At 43.3% G+C, this 15,963-nt stretch overlaps 1 protein-coding gene across 1 annotated transcript in view; it reads left to right on the forward strand.

Moving 5' to 3' along the window:
- lrmda (leucine rich melanocyte differentiation associated) overlaps positions 1 to 15,963 on the forward strand; it is a 203,515-nt gene that overhangs the window by 119,098 nt on the left and 68,454 nt on the right. Inside the window, exon 3 of the mRNA XM_012838421.3 lies at positions 15,668 to 15,794. Within this exon, the coding sequence (XP_012693875.1) occupies positions 15,668 to 15,794 (127 nt within the window). The remainder of the gene's footprint in view (positions 1 to 15,667; positions 15,795 to 15,963) is intronic.

The following is a 15,963-nucleotide window of genomic DNA, read 5'->3' on the forward strand; positions in this document are numbered from 1 at the left end:
TCCCATTTATTGCTGTTCCACTCTTTCTGTCTCCTTCTTTCTCGCTCTCTCTCTCCGTCTGTCTTGCTCTGCCTCTTGAAAATGATCACCCTCCGTGTCAGAGATGGGGTAAGCTGAAAGGGTGTGTGTATGGGGGGTGGAGGAGGGGGGCGGTGGATGTCATATTGCCTCTTAAGTTTTTGATTGTCTAAATAACACAGTATCTCATCATGCAGCTGTCTTGCATTTTGACAGCACAATAACCCATAATTCCCTCTGTCACTCAGCATTTCAAGGTTAGTGTTTCATGGCTCGAACTGAGGCAGCGAGAGAGCATTTACATTTTCAACGATATGCTGAGATAGGCGGCAAGGGTGGTGGTTGGTGGAGGGAAATAGATTTCCTGTCTTATGTCACTTCAGATTTTACCCCTCGCTCCCACTTTCCCCCCAGCATTCATTTTTGGTGCAGATTCTTAAATAAGCTTGGGATTGGATCTGTGTATTTTTATTTAATCAGGGCTTGTGCTCTGATAACCGCAGTAGGAGAGAAATCAGGCATTCCAAGGGACAGCTTTGGCCACATATCCCAACAGACTATGGAAATATGTTTAAGTGGTTATCCCCCCAATGTTTTTTTGATATGATAATGTGATTAATTAAATACCATTGCAAGTTTGCTTTCTGGGTTCTTTAGTTTAGTCAAGTTTTCCAGAGCGTGACTTTTCAGTGAAATTTGCTTGGTAAATGTGTCAGTCTCACATCAGCCATGCTCTCTAGAGAAGTAAGAAGTATTTAGCAATAGTATTGATATTTTTAATTGACTGAAGGGACTGCAGTTCACGTTACTGCAGGACTGCAGGAACAGCAGCTAATATTTCATATTGTAATGGGTATTTGTAATGGATATTTTCCTATGCATCCTTTCATGTCATACTACATACACTGTCTGGGTTTGCCATCTTGTTCAGACCTAGACTTTAATGTACTGACTTTGGCCTGTGCGCTTAACAGTTCTGTGCATCTTTGGAGCCTCTTTTCTTTATCCTTTCATATCATTCTTTAAAGATGAATTGCACTTCAAAGGTGTATAATTCAGGAGGGAAATGACAGCCCAGACACTGTAATTGACCTGAGAGGTTCGATCTTCTCTTTGAAATTCCACGTCATAATGTGTGTCAGCAAGATAAAATGATGATACCTTGACTGTATTTCCATTTCCAAAAGAAATAGTCGCACCATTATCATTCTTTTTGAATTGTGCTGGTACCTTTGCGTGTGCTCACACTCCCTTTCTTTGAAGAAGGTGCTCTTGTCTGAGAATGGAACACATTAGCGTGTAATTCTCATTGAGGTCAAATGCATTATGATACAGTTCTTTTTTTTACAGAACCTTTTAGCCTCATGACAGCCTTTGAGGTAATCTGTTCTCTTTAAAGATCTTTCTGCCATGATACTTTGCTAACAGCCAGTGGCAGCGGCAACCCAATTAGATAGTTCAGCTCTCAAGAAAACGACCTAATTGCATGTAGTGCATATAGCTGCTGTTCTCTCCATGGCGGCATCACCATGGGCTGGCTGTGGTGAACACCAGATTATCTCTGGAAATGGGGTCCACCTTCACTGACTTTGAGGAGATCAGTCAGCTGCCTCTGAAAAGTTAGTGGACAAATGAAATGTTGGAACAATGTTTTGTCATGTTATGTTTTCATAACTCATGCATACCATTTTCAATTAATCAAGAATCAATCAAATCCATGTTCTCTTTTAACGGGGAATATTCTGTTAGGTTTACTTTCGGAATTGGCTGTCAGTCCTTCCATTCATTGACCTTGATAACTTTGCAGTGTGTCTGCCATTTTTAGGTGTCATTGTGTACTTTTCCAGCCCGTGTACATTCCTGAATCTAGCAAATGAATTATAATATATAATAATGTGTTGCAATCTTTCCTTTTGTAGAGCTTACATCATATATATCACAGGTCCCTGAATTTTCTGGTTTGCATTCATCTTAAGACAACATGTTATTGGATCACATTGCAATAGCGTAAGACATTGTTCCCGGCCTTGAGGAACGTTTTTCATTCATCACCACACTTAACTGGACGCAAAGCTCCAAAGCATACTAATGCAATTGCACAACTTAACGATGCCAGCCTGGCATTATGTATTGTAAAGTTTTCAATTAACAATTCATCAGCACTTTAAACTGTTGTCAAGACATTCTCTGATCTTTTTAGTTGAATCAATAAAACTGTTTAATTCAGGGTAACACAACCTTCCATCCATAGAGAAGTACAGTGTCACAGTGTCAGCGGGTCCTAGGCCTTTGGGTAAACATCCTGTTTTCCACAGTATTTACCCTTCTCTGTGCTCTGTTCAATCAATGTGGGACATAAAGAGTTGAACAAATATGAAGCTGCATGTTTATTTTACTATTGTCTGTACACAAAATGGAGGAGGGCTCTTTGACCGAGTGAAAAGGGTTGGGGGGAAGCCGTGGAAGCTCTGAGGAGCAGACCCATGCTGAAACAAGCCTTTGCGAGGTCCCAATCCCCCGCTCAAGTTCAGCCTTAAGCCTGTTGGACATCCAGCTTTGTTCGCCCTTATAGTCTACTTATCAGAGGGCTGATGCGCTTGTCCCCTCGCATGTTCTTCTTGTAGCTCAGGGCGGCCAATTTTCGACAGGCTAAGTGCTCAAATTGAGCCATTTTGTCTCACTTTAAAATAAACCAGGACCTATTATGCGTGATTTTTCATTCATAGGCCCCTCAAACCCCCCCATCACACAACCTCGGCCTCCCTCTCTCTCCCCTTGCACTCTACCTCTAGCCTTCTCTCTTTCTCCTGCCGACTCTCTCCAAACACGTCGGGGTAACCTTGTGAGGGCCAGTGTTCTCGCTCTAAGCATGTCAGCTCCAATCTGCCACCATTGGCTGTGAAATGTGGGCCGTGGTGTGGGGGCGCCGCAGGTCAACCCCCCCGGTAATTGACGTTGCTTATTCATCTGCTTTTCTGTGTCTTTCCTCTCCCCTCGCGTAGCGGCCCTTTTGTTTGGCTAAATTGTTTGAAGATTTACTGTAGCTCTTTTGGGGCGCGGAGACTCAGCATCCCCCGCTGCCCGCTCTCAATGTCCCTGCCAGGCAGGAGGCTATACACACACATGACACATAATGGCACACACACAAAAGGGGGTCTTCCCACCCCCCACCCCAGCACAAGATGGAGGGGACGTTTCTTAGTGTGACGATCCTGGACTAGCCCCTTTGTCCAGCTAATTGGCTCAGGAATCTCCCTGCAATCTAAATAGCATTAGTGGTGAGTTTGCACCAAGAAAACAATCATTTAAACCGAAGGGATATCTGGGGGGGGGGGGGGGAGCAATGATCTGTTTAGGCAAATTATAGAAAACGTTTGATAAGATAATGGTTTGTAAACGTGTCTAGTGTAAAATTATTCAATCTGTCTTTTCATATCTAGGCCAATATGTCCTCAGTAAATTGGATAGAAATTATATTGAGACCATATTTAAAACAAGTTGCATGGATAGCCATAGAAAGTCTGCTCTGTTAACTAAAAAAATAGGCACTGCATGGCAAATCCCGATTTCTCCTAGTGTATTTCTTGTGCTCCACACTAAGTTTCTGCTCCAAGTTTCTGTACCGCTAACTTCACTGTCACCTGCTAGTGGGGGTAAACAACGGTCTTGTTAAAAAGCCACAGCACTGTCTGTAATTATGAGCTCCATTTGATCTTTGCCTCTGACATGCCGGCTGACTGCATGGGTGGTGCGTCCCACAGGGCCTTTGAAGAGGGTGATTTTGTAAGAGATTTGGATCATTACACAATAAAGAACACTTCATAAGTAAGACAAGGGAGTCGGGGAAATGATGCTTAATGATGTTGACAGCAGTTCACCTCTATAGAATTACAGAGATCTGACTAGACTTGCCTGCTCTAATGAGGCCTGCTTTACCAAGGTAATGGAGCAGGGGTGGTGGAGGGGTGTGTATGTGTGCACAAGAGAGGGAGAGAGAGAGAGAGAGAGTTGCTGCATGTGAAGGAGAGAGAGCCCTGTGAGAATCTGTCTACAGCGATGGTTAGCACCACACAGATTGGCCATCCAGTGCATGCTTTTTTTAGACAGAAGAAACCAAACTAGTTGGAATGCATATGCACAGGCTTAGCCGGGAGCTAGGCGTTTCACTGAAGGAGACATACACTACCATTTAAAAGTTTGGAGAGATTTTGTTGTTTTTGAACTCATATTATTTTCTATACAAATTACCCAAAATTCATCAGAAATATGTTGTAGATGTTGTTAATATTGGATGGAATATCTACTATAGCCATAAAATACTAATTATCTGCCATCACTCCTGTGTTTCAATGGCACATTATATTAAATTAATCCTAAACTATCATGTTTAAACAGCTAGTCCATCATTACAAAACCCTTTTGCCACTTTGTTTTGTGCGCCTTCAAATTGTTGTGCTTTTTTTAAGGAGGCAATAACACCGGCCTTCTTTGGGCCTTCTATCCGGGGACCATTTGCTTCACCCTTGGTCCAACTAAAAGATTCAAACTTCACCTTTTATTATTCATCAAATTAGCCCGTTATGCAAACATACATGTTGATTTCTTTCCCACACAAACATGTATGTAGGCCTAGCATAGCTAATCTCAGTTACATGCTAACCGCAAATCATAAGAAGATACATTACCCAGCAACATAACTAAAGTAATTTGCTAAACCAGTTCAGTGTTATGCGTAGCCATAACTTCTCTACACACTACCAGGCAGACCACCCCTAAAGACATTTTGAAGGATTCGCTAGAAGAGTGACAGGATGTCAAACCAATCAAATCTGCTATACAAGGGTTGGTCTGGAGGGGTGTCCATCATGGCTTACACCTTCATAAACAAGTAGGGCTACTAACACACGTTTTGAGAACTCCATGTGGCTAGGGTGTTTCTGTTACATCAACAATGAGAGGTATGTCATATTAGCCTGTGTCCTCAGTCAACAGATAAGTAAGGACACAGCCAAGACTATAATGTCTGTTGCAGCCCAAGAAGCTAACGTTAGCTGCTTTCTGTTAGACTAACATTACCAGTTGTTGGTGTTAGATGGTTGCAGCCCATAGAGGAACTGAAGATATGAGTTCATCCAATGTACATTTTGCGAAAGTAAAATGTAGGGCTCCAACCCTGTCCGGGCTTGCCCTGAGCTAAACATTTTACTTTTGTAACAGAATTATGAATTCTAACACAAAGATTTAACTAGCCCAACACTGACAACCTTGTAGACAACCTGGTGCACAACTGTGCTGGTGGATAAGAACATCAGGATCTGTAGTTTTAGAAACAGATACCTTACAGGTCTTCAGCTGGCAGCTTTATTAAAGAGCACCCATAAAACGCCAGTGTCGTTGTCACCAGGGAATAGGCTCTGGAATGCTTCACATGTCAAAGAAAAAGCCATGTCCAAGACTGCCTAATGAAAGGGACAGACAAAGGTGGGCAAAAGGAAACCGATACTAGATGGAAGATGATATATGTTACAGACAAACAAGTTGAGGTGTTTGAAGAAGGGAAAGAAAGAGAGGCACAGGACAAATGAACAGATGCCAAGCACAGTAGAGGAAAGTGATGGTCTGGGGGTGCTTTGGGTACTGGTAAAGTATGTAACATGTACAGGGTAAAGGGACTCTTTAACCAGGCTATATCTCCATTTCACCATAACTCCATTGCCATGCCATACCCTGTGGACTTACCCTACAACAAGACAGAAACTCAAAGCATCGCTCCAAATTATGCAGGTCCTAATTAGTGAAAAAGAAGTCAAGTTTTGAATTGCTGTAAATGTAGGATTCTTTGATGAAAGCAAAAAGCATTATTTCGAACTTATTTTCAATTAGTTTTATACCTTGTTTGAAGGATACAAATATGGATTTTCCTGGAAAACTCCAGTCATTTTCTGGGTGATTCCAAACTTTGAATGGCATTGTGCATTCGTCAAAATGGCCCAAACCTGTTAGCATTGGCACAGGACAGAACCTGCTCTAATGAAGTGACTGGATGTCTGCTGAGCCATGGCAATCCAGACTTGATCTTTATTCACACTCTGCTCCAACATCAAATGCTTCAAATGCTGGTTTCTCAAATTTACTTTTAGTCCATACATGTGTCTAAATATATCAGGAAAAACGATGTTTACTAATCACCACCATAAATCAGTGATCTGTGCACATACAAAATAATTGTTGGAAAGTGGTGTCCATTTCTTTGAAAGCTTAGCGATTGGATAGTACCGAGACACTATGTTGAAACTTAGTTCGTAATTACAAAGACTGGAGTGTGCCATATCATCTGTTTTATGACTGCTATCAGAATGTTAAGTCAGCAAGCTCCAGTATTCCAAAGCAGTGTTACTATGTCAGTTTTGAAACCTTTTTTGTGTAAATGTGTTTTACATGTTGCAAGTGCTACAAAAAGAAGGTTTTTACCCATACAATCATTGAAGGTGTCCAAATTGAGATGCTACCTAAATAATAAAGAAGTATAAACATTTTGCTTTAGACAAATACCTGGCTCTTGTTAATTACTTAAAATTGTGTCTTGCATGTCCTATATTGAAGTGCACTCATTTTACATGAATTATACATAACATTGTCTGTAAAGTGTTTGAATGAGTGCATCAAAATGAATAATGCCAATTTAAAAAAAACATTATTACATACACGTCGCTATTTTTCCATTGCTTTCGAGGTAGTTGTGTTTGACTAGTTATGCACATTATAAAATGAACACGGTTTAACTTCTATGTGGTAGGTTCACGTTATATGAGAGCATAACAAACTCAGTGAGTCAATCTTCCATAAATCCTCCTAATTGCTGTAGTCTGCTTGTAGTCCTCTTTAATGTCGTCATTTCTTCTGATTGTTGACTAGCAACTTCACACCTATCCTTTGCTATATTCCTGGATGGAAACAGCTCTTCCATTCCATTTAGCCATGGCTTGTCTGCGACGGCAGGGCATGCAGACAGCAGGCGACGCATAGCAGGATTAATTGGTTGGAGTATGTGTTTAATTATCACATGTACAACTGCTCTTCATATGATTATGCGATTATCATTTTGGGAGCATTGTGTAATGATATTGCTTTTTGCATGTCATTGGTGAGATGTGTTGGCACCTGACATTTGCGTGGCCCTGTAATGATATGCTAGAAAGACTGCTAATTATCTTATAATAACAGCATGACAAGAGAGCCCAGTTGATGTGCTGTGTGTATTTTTAAGTGGTTTTAAAAGCAGTGCCAGTTTTGAGTGCACCATTATTAAATCAGACCACTGTATGTGTAATTAGGGATATATTTACTTGTTTTATGTCGTGGCTCTTAAAGCAAGTAGCTTTTCTGATTTCACTCTCTCCCTTTTTGCATTCATGAATGTGATGTGTTTTGATGCAGCTAGGATCAATGAAGTTTATATTTGAAAGGCTTTTTTTTTTTTTTTTTTTTACAAATATGACTTTTTTTTGCGCTTGGGTACAAGCTAAATAATTGTTCTGCCCCAAAACGCTCTCTTTAAAACGGCTTTTTTGAAAAAGACTGGGGTGTTAATTTACTGGCCAACGTGATCATCAACACTGAACAGCTCCCATCAGCCCCCATCCAGAAGAGAAGAACTTTCTGGCAATTTCACTGAGAGAGGCTGCCTGAAATCCTTTAATTAGCACTAATTACCTACCAGAAAAATGTTGGGGCTTGAAAGGATTTGTGTCAGCGAGTGAGAGATCAAAGATTGCTGCTCTTGCATTTTAATCTGCGGAGTAAAAACTAATAAGGAGCTTGTAATGGGGCCCAGGAGAGTGACAGCCCAGGTGGTAGGCCCTAATCCGCTCTCTGCCGCTCTTGCCCGGGGTCCACTTCCGATTAAATAATCAGACGATTCAATTTTCCACTAATGTTAGAGAGAAAAAATTACCATTTCTTTTTTTATATATATATAATTCTTTCTTTTTGAACAACAAAAGTGAGGACAAAGATAAGTACCAAATTAGATGTTTTTTCAGAGAAGACCTTTGTAGCATCCATTTGCAGGTTTAAGAATCTCAAATTAAAGCTCAGTCTCTCTTTTCTTTTGTCTCCCTGTCTGGGTTTAGAGTAGGTGCATTGCGCCACGAGGCAGAGAAGCCTGGTTTTGCCTGTGTTGTTTTTTATCCTTTTGAGATGAAACCAGCACAGGCCTCTGAGCAGGGTAGAGGCAGGGTCATCCATCAAGTGTCATTGATCATTTGCCATGCAGTGACAGCCCCACTGTGATTATTTGCTGTTAGATAGATGCGCGAGCATACATGGACACTACTTGACAGTTTTGCTCTCTCGATTTTTGTAGTAGCAGAACGCTTGGAGGAGCATGCTAGTGTTTACACTGCTCAACTACTTTATTGGTTAAAAAAAAACAGTTTGTTCACATTTTCTTTATCAAAGCTCTTTTTTCACGCTTTAAGTAGGCTGCAGCACATTTGGGTCCCTATTTTTCATGGTGTTTATGCTTACTTGAACAAATTAGTAATATTATCTGTATTTGAAAGAGTCAGTGTATATCCAGTATATTCATCTCAGTGATCTGTAGGGAGGTGATGATTGAGAGAAGAATATTTAGATTTTCCAAGCTTACTCAAGAGGATTGGTGGAGGATTTAGTGCCTAGTGTAATTCGGTTCACCTATGGTGCCATTGTAAACAGTGAGGATACGAGGCCTCCAGACCTTTGATCATGCTGCTATTGACATGTTTCTGGAGCAGGAGAATCACACCACCAGATACCAAGTGAGACTATCATAGTCTTGATTACTTTTGGTTATATAGGGGCTGGGACTAATTATCAAGGATAGCAGCAACTATAAGCTAATATTAATGATTCATTCACTGGAGGATAATAATCCTTTTCCAGATTTGCAGTCCACAAGGGAACGTTCACTGTCCCAGATATATATGATCTTGTGCTGAGGCCTGATCCTGTGTAGAGTCACACACAGGGCATTAACTTTTTCACTGCTATAAATATGCTTCATATGCAAAGTACATGTCTCTATCCCCATCAAAGCACTTGGGTTTTTATTACATGTACACAGTAACGGATTTATGCCGCCGTGACACGATTCTGACCCAGGTGCTTTATCAGCACGTTAGAGGAAGGCCATCTCTCAGAGTAGCGGGCCCATGATGTGCTCTCTAATTAGGCTGTGACTCTGCTGCACGGCGAGAGCTGGGAGAACAGCTGGTGCGGAGGGCGTGTCCTCCTGTGCGCGCGGTGTCCCTGCACGGGAAGAGGTGGCCCTTCCTATCGGAGGAGGCAGACGTCAAGCAGCTCCGACAGCTCCTGCGCCCCGTGCCCGCACAGCCCGCGAGGGCCACAACTTCCCTGACAGGGCCCATCAGGTCAGTCAGAGGCAGCGTTTGGAAACAAAGTTTGCTAGGGCCGGGGTCAAATCCTGCTTAAAAAGTCAGGCCTGTCAAAAGCCTCCGTCACATTCCTACCTTACGGGCAACCTCAGCTGATCCCCAGTCATTAATCAAAGTGGAGCGCCGGCCTGACCTCAGCCCCCCTCTCCCTTTGAAGTGCGCTGTCCTCTGCAGCATGAGGAAATCATTTGCTGCCTGATTCAATGAGCCATCAGTGCAGCCAGCAGACCTAATGACATGTGAGAATATTAACCTCCTACCACCAAGAGCTGTGAATCTTGAGAGGCAGTCTATAATTCAGCCCCCCCCTCACCATCACCAAACACACACACACACACACACACACACACACACACACACACCACTACCACCAGCACTGGTTCGCTCCACCCCAACCACCAAGCACCGGCCTTGAACTGTTTTATGATCATCATCCACTCCACTGCTCTCTGGAGCTCATTTCTCCAGCCCACACCACAGCACAGCTGTTCTGCACTCGCCATTTCTTTCCATTTGTCCTGTGTATGTGCAGTAGTGTTTCTACATGCAGTATGGACCCAAGAGCAGGATAGCGTAGCACTTAGCACAGTGTCTACATGCAGTATGGACCCGAGAAGAGGATAGCGTAGCACTTAGCACAGTGTTTTTACATGCAGTATGGACCCAAGAAGAGGATAGCGTAGCACTTAGCACAGTGTTTTTACATGCAGTATGGACCCAAGAGCAGGATAGCGTAGCACTTAGCACAGTGCACGGTACAGGAGGATGTTTTGAATTGTATATTGCATTGTTTTAGAGACACAAATTGTTTGCCTTTAATGATGTCATCTCAGTCATCCAGGACTATGAGAAATGACTGTGCCCCATGTTGAAATGGCCAGATGGTTTACTTGTCCCCATTACACAGCAGGATTTATCTGTAAGCCCTTTAACACATGTAAATTGACATGCATCCAGGGACTGCCCCCCCCCTACACGTGTGATCTTTAAATGGCTGCCACCTGAGGGCTGGTGACATATTGCGCGCGGCAGCGGCAGAGGGTCTGAGAGATTAGGGCCAGATAATGGCCGTCCTAATGCAGCAGCGGCGGAGATTTAGTGCTCTCCCTCAGCCACCCCAAAGCCATCCAGCTTTTTGAAGATTGAAAACAGAATTGCGTGTGGGTTGAAGGTGGGAGGGCATTAAGATACGCCCGTAATTTGTCTTATCCCAGCCGTCTCCTCAGAGCCCGGGAGATGAAGGCTGCTCTCTCATCTGAACACTCTTTCTCCACCATGGCTTGAAGTTTTATGAGTGACAGTGGTTCACAAATAATTTTGGAATTAGACCGACCAGATCTCACCGTTACCATTTCATATGTCTTTTCAAAGCGTCGTCTGTGTATAAAATGGTAAAAGTGATTGTTTTGACTTTGTACTTCGCAGTGCTTTATCACTTAGCTCCACCCAACCACTAGTTTGGGTCGTATCAGCCTGCTGAGGAAGTTCTCTGTGGGGTGACTGTGGTCAGACTGCAGTCTCTGTCACTGAACATCACTCTTCATACACTCATTTTATTAAGTTTATTAAAACCAGTGGAAACCTCCGTTTTACTGCTTCTCCCTCTCCTCTCCTCTCCTATTCATTACAGTGTCCTATCTTGGCAGGCTGTCTGAACAGCAAGGCAGCCGGTCCATTATGCACATATGAGGCCCATCACTCCACCAGTATTGGCCAATTCATCAACCGTTTATCTTTTGCCCTCTGAGCAGCGTGTCAATTTGCCTGTCACTGTCAAGTCTCTCCTTCTTCTGTGGGATAAAAACATTACTTTCTCTCCACCCTGCACACGCGGGCGGCTTTGGGCAAGTCCTTACAGCACACACTTCTCTCGAAGGTCCTTAGGGCGGGAAATTATCCTCACGCACACTGCTGGGCTTTGGACACCAGCAAACTGCATATGGACTATGGACTATGGACTGTCTGTGTTCAAATTTGAATGTTTACACAATATCTCAAAAAATATTTCAAAATGAAGATGAAAGTAAGCGTTTGAATGGTGTGAGTGAGCGGAGAGCTTCTCGGTGTCTCCTGAGTGAGTGTTGTATTTGTCTCTGTGGTTGGTCTCAGGCCTGAGGATGGGTCCTCCTGAGTCATGCTTTGACTCGGGGGTTAAGTGGGTTGGAGGCCCAGTCATGTGCTTTCACACGGGTCCAGAAACACGTCCTCATATTGCCGTCCGGGGAGCTCCGTTCCCACACTTGGTAACGGCCATGTAGGCAGCAGACTGGATATGAAGAAGACACATATCAAAGGACCAGCACAAACATTACAGTCAGCACTGACACAGTGGGAATTCAAAGAACTGCTGGAAAAATTAAAAGAACAGAGCGAGAGAGAGAGAGAGAGAGAGAGAGAGAGGGGCCCTTAAAAAGTGGAGTGAGCACAGAGGGAGTTGAATGACACTGGCGCTGGAGAACCATATCAAAGCTCTGGCAGTAATGAATAGAGGTGCTTCCCTGAATGGAAGCAGTGTGAGGACACTGGGTATGCACAGATACATAGCATAGCATAATTGTGCATCAGTGGAGCTCTACGGCTGCTGAAGATGCTCTCAATGTGCCACTCAGTATGAGAAACGATGTGTTTGCACTTTATAGCACGGGCTAATAAAGGGGCCTTTCAAAGCCTAAAGAAGAGCATGTGATGCCCTCTGGAAATAAAGGACCTACTCAAAAATGAACAGCAGAGATCCTCCCTGGCAACCCTTCAACTGAGCTTCCATTTAGCTTTTTCGTATCTCTTTCTTTCGTTCTTCTTTCTCTCTCTAACACACAAAAACACACACACACACGCACGCACACACCCACAAGCACACACACACACACACACACACACACACAAGCACACACACACACACACACACACACACACACACACACACACACACACACCCTGCCCATGTGTCATGGATTTTTACCTCTCAGAGGTAGGGACCATGTGACTAGGGGGCCCTGCTGTAAAGTAATGGCTGCCAGTGACTGACATTTCAACCAATAATTGCGGAGTGTTTTCTCCCCCTGTTGTCAGCAGTAGTTTATCAATCAGCGTGTCGGCATTAGTATTTGTCTATCGATCCATCCATCTCTGTCAGCCTGTCTCTGTCTCATTTTCACTGTTCTTGTCCTCTTGTTGGATGTCTTTTGAGGACTGCCTGCATTGTGGTTTGTTTTGCTGGCCGGCTTTGAAAGAGGGTAGAAGTGTACTTGTATTTCCGGCACTTTGAACAAGGATGACCTTAGAACTGCATTGTTTTAGTAGTGCTCAGCGCTGGATTTACTGTATATGGGGAAAATATAAGTGTTGATGTAAAAGTAAACAGTGGTTTTGATATTGTGTTTTTGGATCCACTTTGTACCTCATTGATTCACACAGCACATGTGGATACCTCATGTTACAACATGTCTTGGGCTTAAGGCAAGGATTCAGGTTAGGGCTGGTAAAGTAAATATTGTTATGTTTTACATACTTAGGTACCCTGCCACAAGGAAACTTCATTCTTTTTTCACTCAGTGTCTATGGAATTAATATATGTATTATATAATATAACATTGAAAATATATAATGTATAAATTAAATAGTTAAATAGTAAAGGTGCAATATCTCAGCTTCCATGCAAAAGTGGCAAAATCCTACTTTGATGTACTTGAATAGAATTTGCTGAATTGAAACCCATTAGTCAGTACTGTTTGTAGATGGTGTTGTTTATGATTTCGTTTCACCAAAACAAGCTTGTGCAAGCCCAGGCTAGTGGGCTTGTTAGGTAATAGAGACAAAGTGAGAACTATGCTATACAAACAAAGATGTTGAGATATTAGCTGTGACAATGAGTTTGATCATAATTATCCTAACAAGGAGAGGATTCACTGGAGTGGCTTGTTATAGCTATAGCTTCTCTCCCTCCCTCCCTCCCACCCTTTCCACTCTGTCTTTCTCTTTCTCCTTCTCTCACCCCCTCTTCCTCTCACCTCGGATCAGGCAGACCTCACTGCATTGTGATATTCTGTCATTGTGGTGTGAGTTTTGAAGATGGTGTCGAAAATGCACAGGCTGCTTTGGATTCCCCGTGGGGAAAGTGGTGTGAGCTGGGGGTGGTTCCTACCTGTGCGTGTGTCCCTGCGTGTGTGCATCCATGTGTGGACGTGCGCCTGTGGTTATCTCTGCGCGTGTAAGCACCAGGCTTTGTGTGTGGATCTAGCCACTCAAGCATGCAGTGTTCAGACAGACTGAACATAACACTGCTTATTAGCTCCTTGAATTAATGTGTGTCTGGAATTGAGGAAAACATTTTACAATACAGAGTAAAATACTTCTCATACAGAGTTTTTTTGGAACGTGTAGTGCATGAATGTGCTTCCAGTGTGTGTATGAACACTCAGCTGTTGTATTTAACAGGCAGCAGACCATCATTTTGGCATTCCTTATGTTGTGCGGACAGCAGCGCAGTCTCTCTCCCCTGGCTGTGAATTTAACTGATTAAATCACAGAGTGCACACAGCGGTGGTGACATGAAAACAACAATTAATAAGCACCCCCCACCCCTGTGCCATGCAGCTCCCCTTTAACCAGGCAGCTAATAGCATCCCAACCCCACTCATAGCTCAAGCAGTCCCCACAGACAGGTGCGAGAGGGACACCAACACCCAGAGCAACTAGATTACACCAGGTTGATGTTTCAGAGACAAAGTGACCAGCTGATAGACAAATGCACACGCTCACACACACAGAGAGAAGGAGAGGGAGGGAGGGAGGGAGAGAGGGAGAGGGAGAGTGAGTGTGAGATTGGAGTAGGGTGGGGTGGGGGTGGTAGGGGTGTGGGGGGTGGGGTTCAATAGGCATGTCCCTCTCATGTTCAGCAGGCTTTGTCTTCCTTCATGCCTTGTCATCTTACTTTATGCCTTCCCTTGAGCCACCCTGCATTTGTGTTCCCTTCCCAGAGCGCCTTGCCAGCCATAGACAGATTCTCATGATACGAGTGCTATATTTACATAACATAACCCGAGGACAGAGTATATCATGACACTGACATGAAGCAGAGCAGTGCTGGGTTTGCTCAGCTCAGGCCGTGTCTCCGGCCCAAAAGGACACATTTGCATACTGGGGAGCTCAGATTTGCTTTACCCTTGTGTACATTTATATACATTGAACTTAAAACACATTGAGTTGTTCAGTAATGCATTAGTATGAGGATCAGACGTTTCTTTATTTGTTTATTTGTTTATTTGGATTATTTGGATTATTTATTTAGATAGTCTTCTAAATATTTTTTTTAAACATATTTATTTAGATAACCAGCAATATAGTTGTACATACTTATATACTTAATGTTTACATTCACTCATTTTTTGCTATGATAAGGGGATTGCATTTGGTTTTTAATCAGTGTCGGTTGGCAGTTTTAAATGTCAATTAACTCCGCTATGACACAAGTGTTGTAGGTTGACGGCCTGTGCCATTTGTAAGGATTATGGGAAGCACACCCTTACTGGTGCACCTTCCTTCCCTGGCGTGAACTTTGGGAGGCCCCTAACATTATACTGCACACCACCCTCAATCATGTGGATGTCAGGGTGGGGGAAGGGGACAGTGCATATGAAAAGCCCCTCCGAGGGAGAGGGAGAGAGGGAGAGGGGTAAGGAATACAGATTTATTTATTCTGTGAAAAAGACTGAGTTTTCAAAACATAAGCATAGATTCCTCACAGAGAAGCAACTAAAAACTTAGATCTGTTCCATTTGTAAGCATATTACGTTTCCCGCTCTGAAAATGATGGATGACAAGTTAAATTTGTGTCCGGGGAGTGAAGGTGAGCTGTGACAGAGTTATTTATCTTGGGAATGGAGGGTTAGGGTCAGGCAAAGCTGGGTGCCTGAAGGCACAAGACATTGACAGATTCATCCCGCGGACCCCGCATTTCTGAAGCCCTTTGTTTTGAATCCTGGCTACTCACAAGTGACCCTCATCCCTCATCCTGCCAGGCTGTGAGGGATGCCGCGCCATGCCAGGGGCTCTCAGCGCCACTAATTCTTGTCATTCACCCCAGCCTGACAGGGCCCAACCCCACACTATTCCTGCTACTGAATAGAGCCAGGCTGAAATATTTATTTCGGCACATAATAGCATCCCCAGATTTAGGGCCATATCATTTTTTTCCTGTTGCCTTATCATTGCAGGTCACTGGTGGGCCTTGATGCATTCAGCGAGCTGGAGGAGCTGATTGTCGACAACAATCTTCTGGGAAATGACCTCCAGTTGCCCAGGTTACCCCACCTCCATACCCTGACACTCAATAAGAACCAAATATCCTTTGAAGTGAGACCCCTTTGTGGCTTTTGTTTTCTTAATGCGGGATTCCACCCCCTCAGAAAAAGAAAAGGAAGACCCAAGGAATACATACAGTAAGTGTGCTATGTCAGATGTCATGTCATTATGATTCGGTTCAATGTCTTAATCTAGGGCCATTTATTTC

The sequence above is a fragment of the Clupea harengus genome, chromosome 13 (genome assembly GCF_900700415.2).
Source record: "Clupea harengus chromosome 13, Ch_v2.0.2, whole genome shotgun sequence".
Lineage (NCBI taxonomy): Eukaryota > Metazoa > Chordata > Actinopteri > Clupeiformes > Clupeidae > Clupea > Clupea harengus.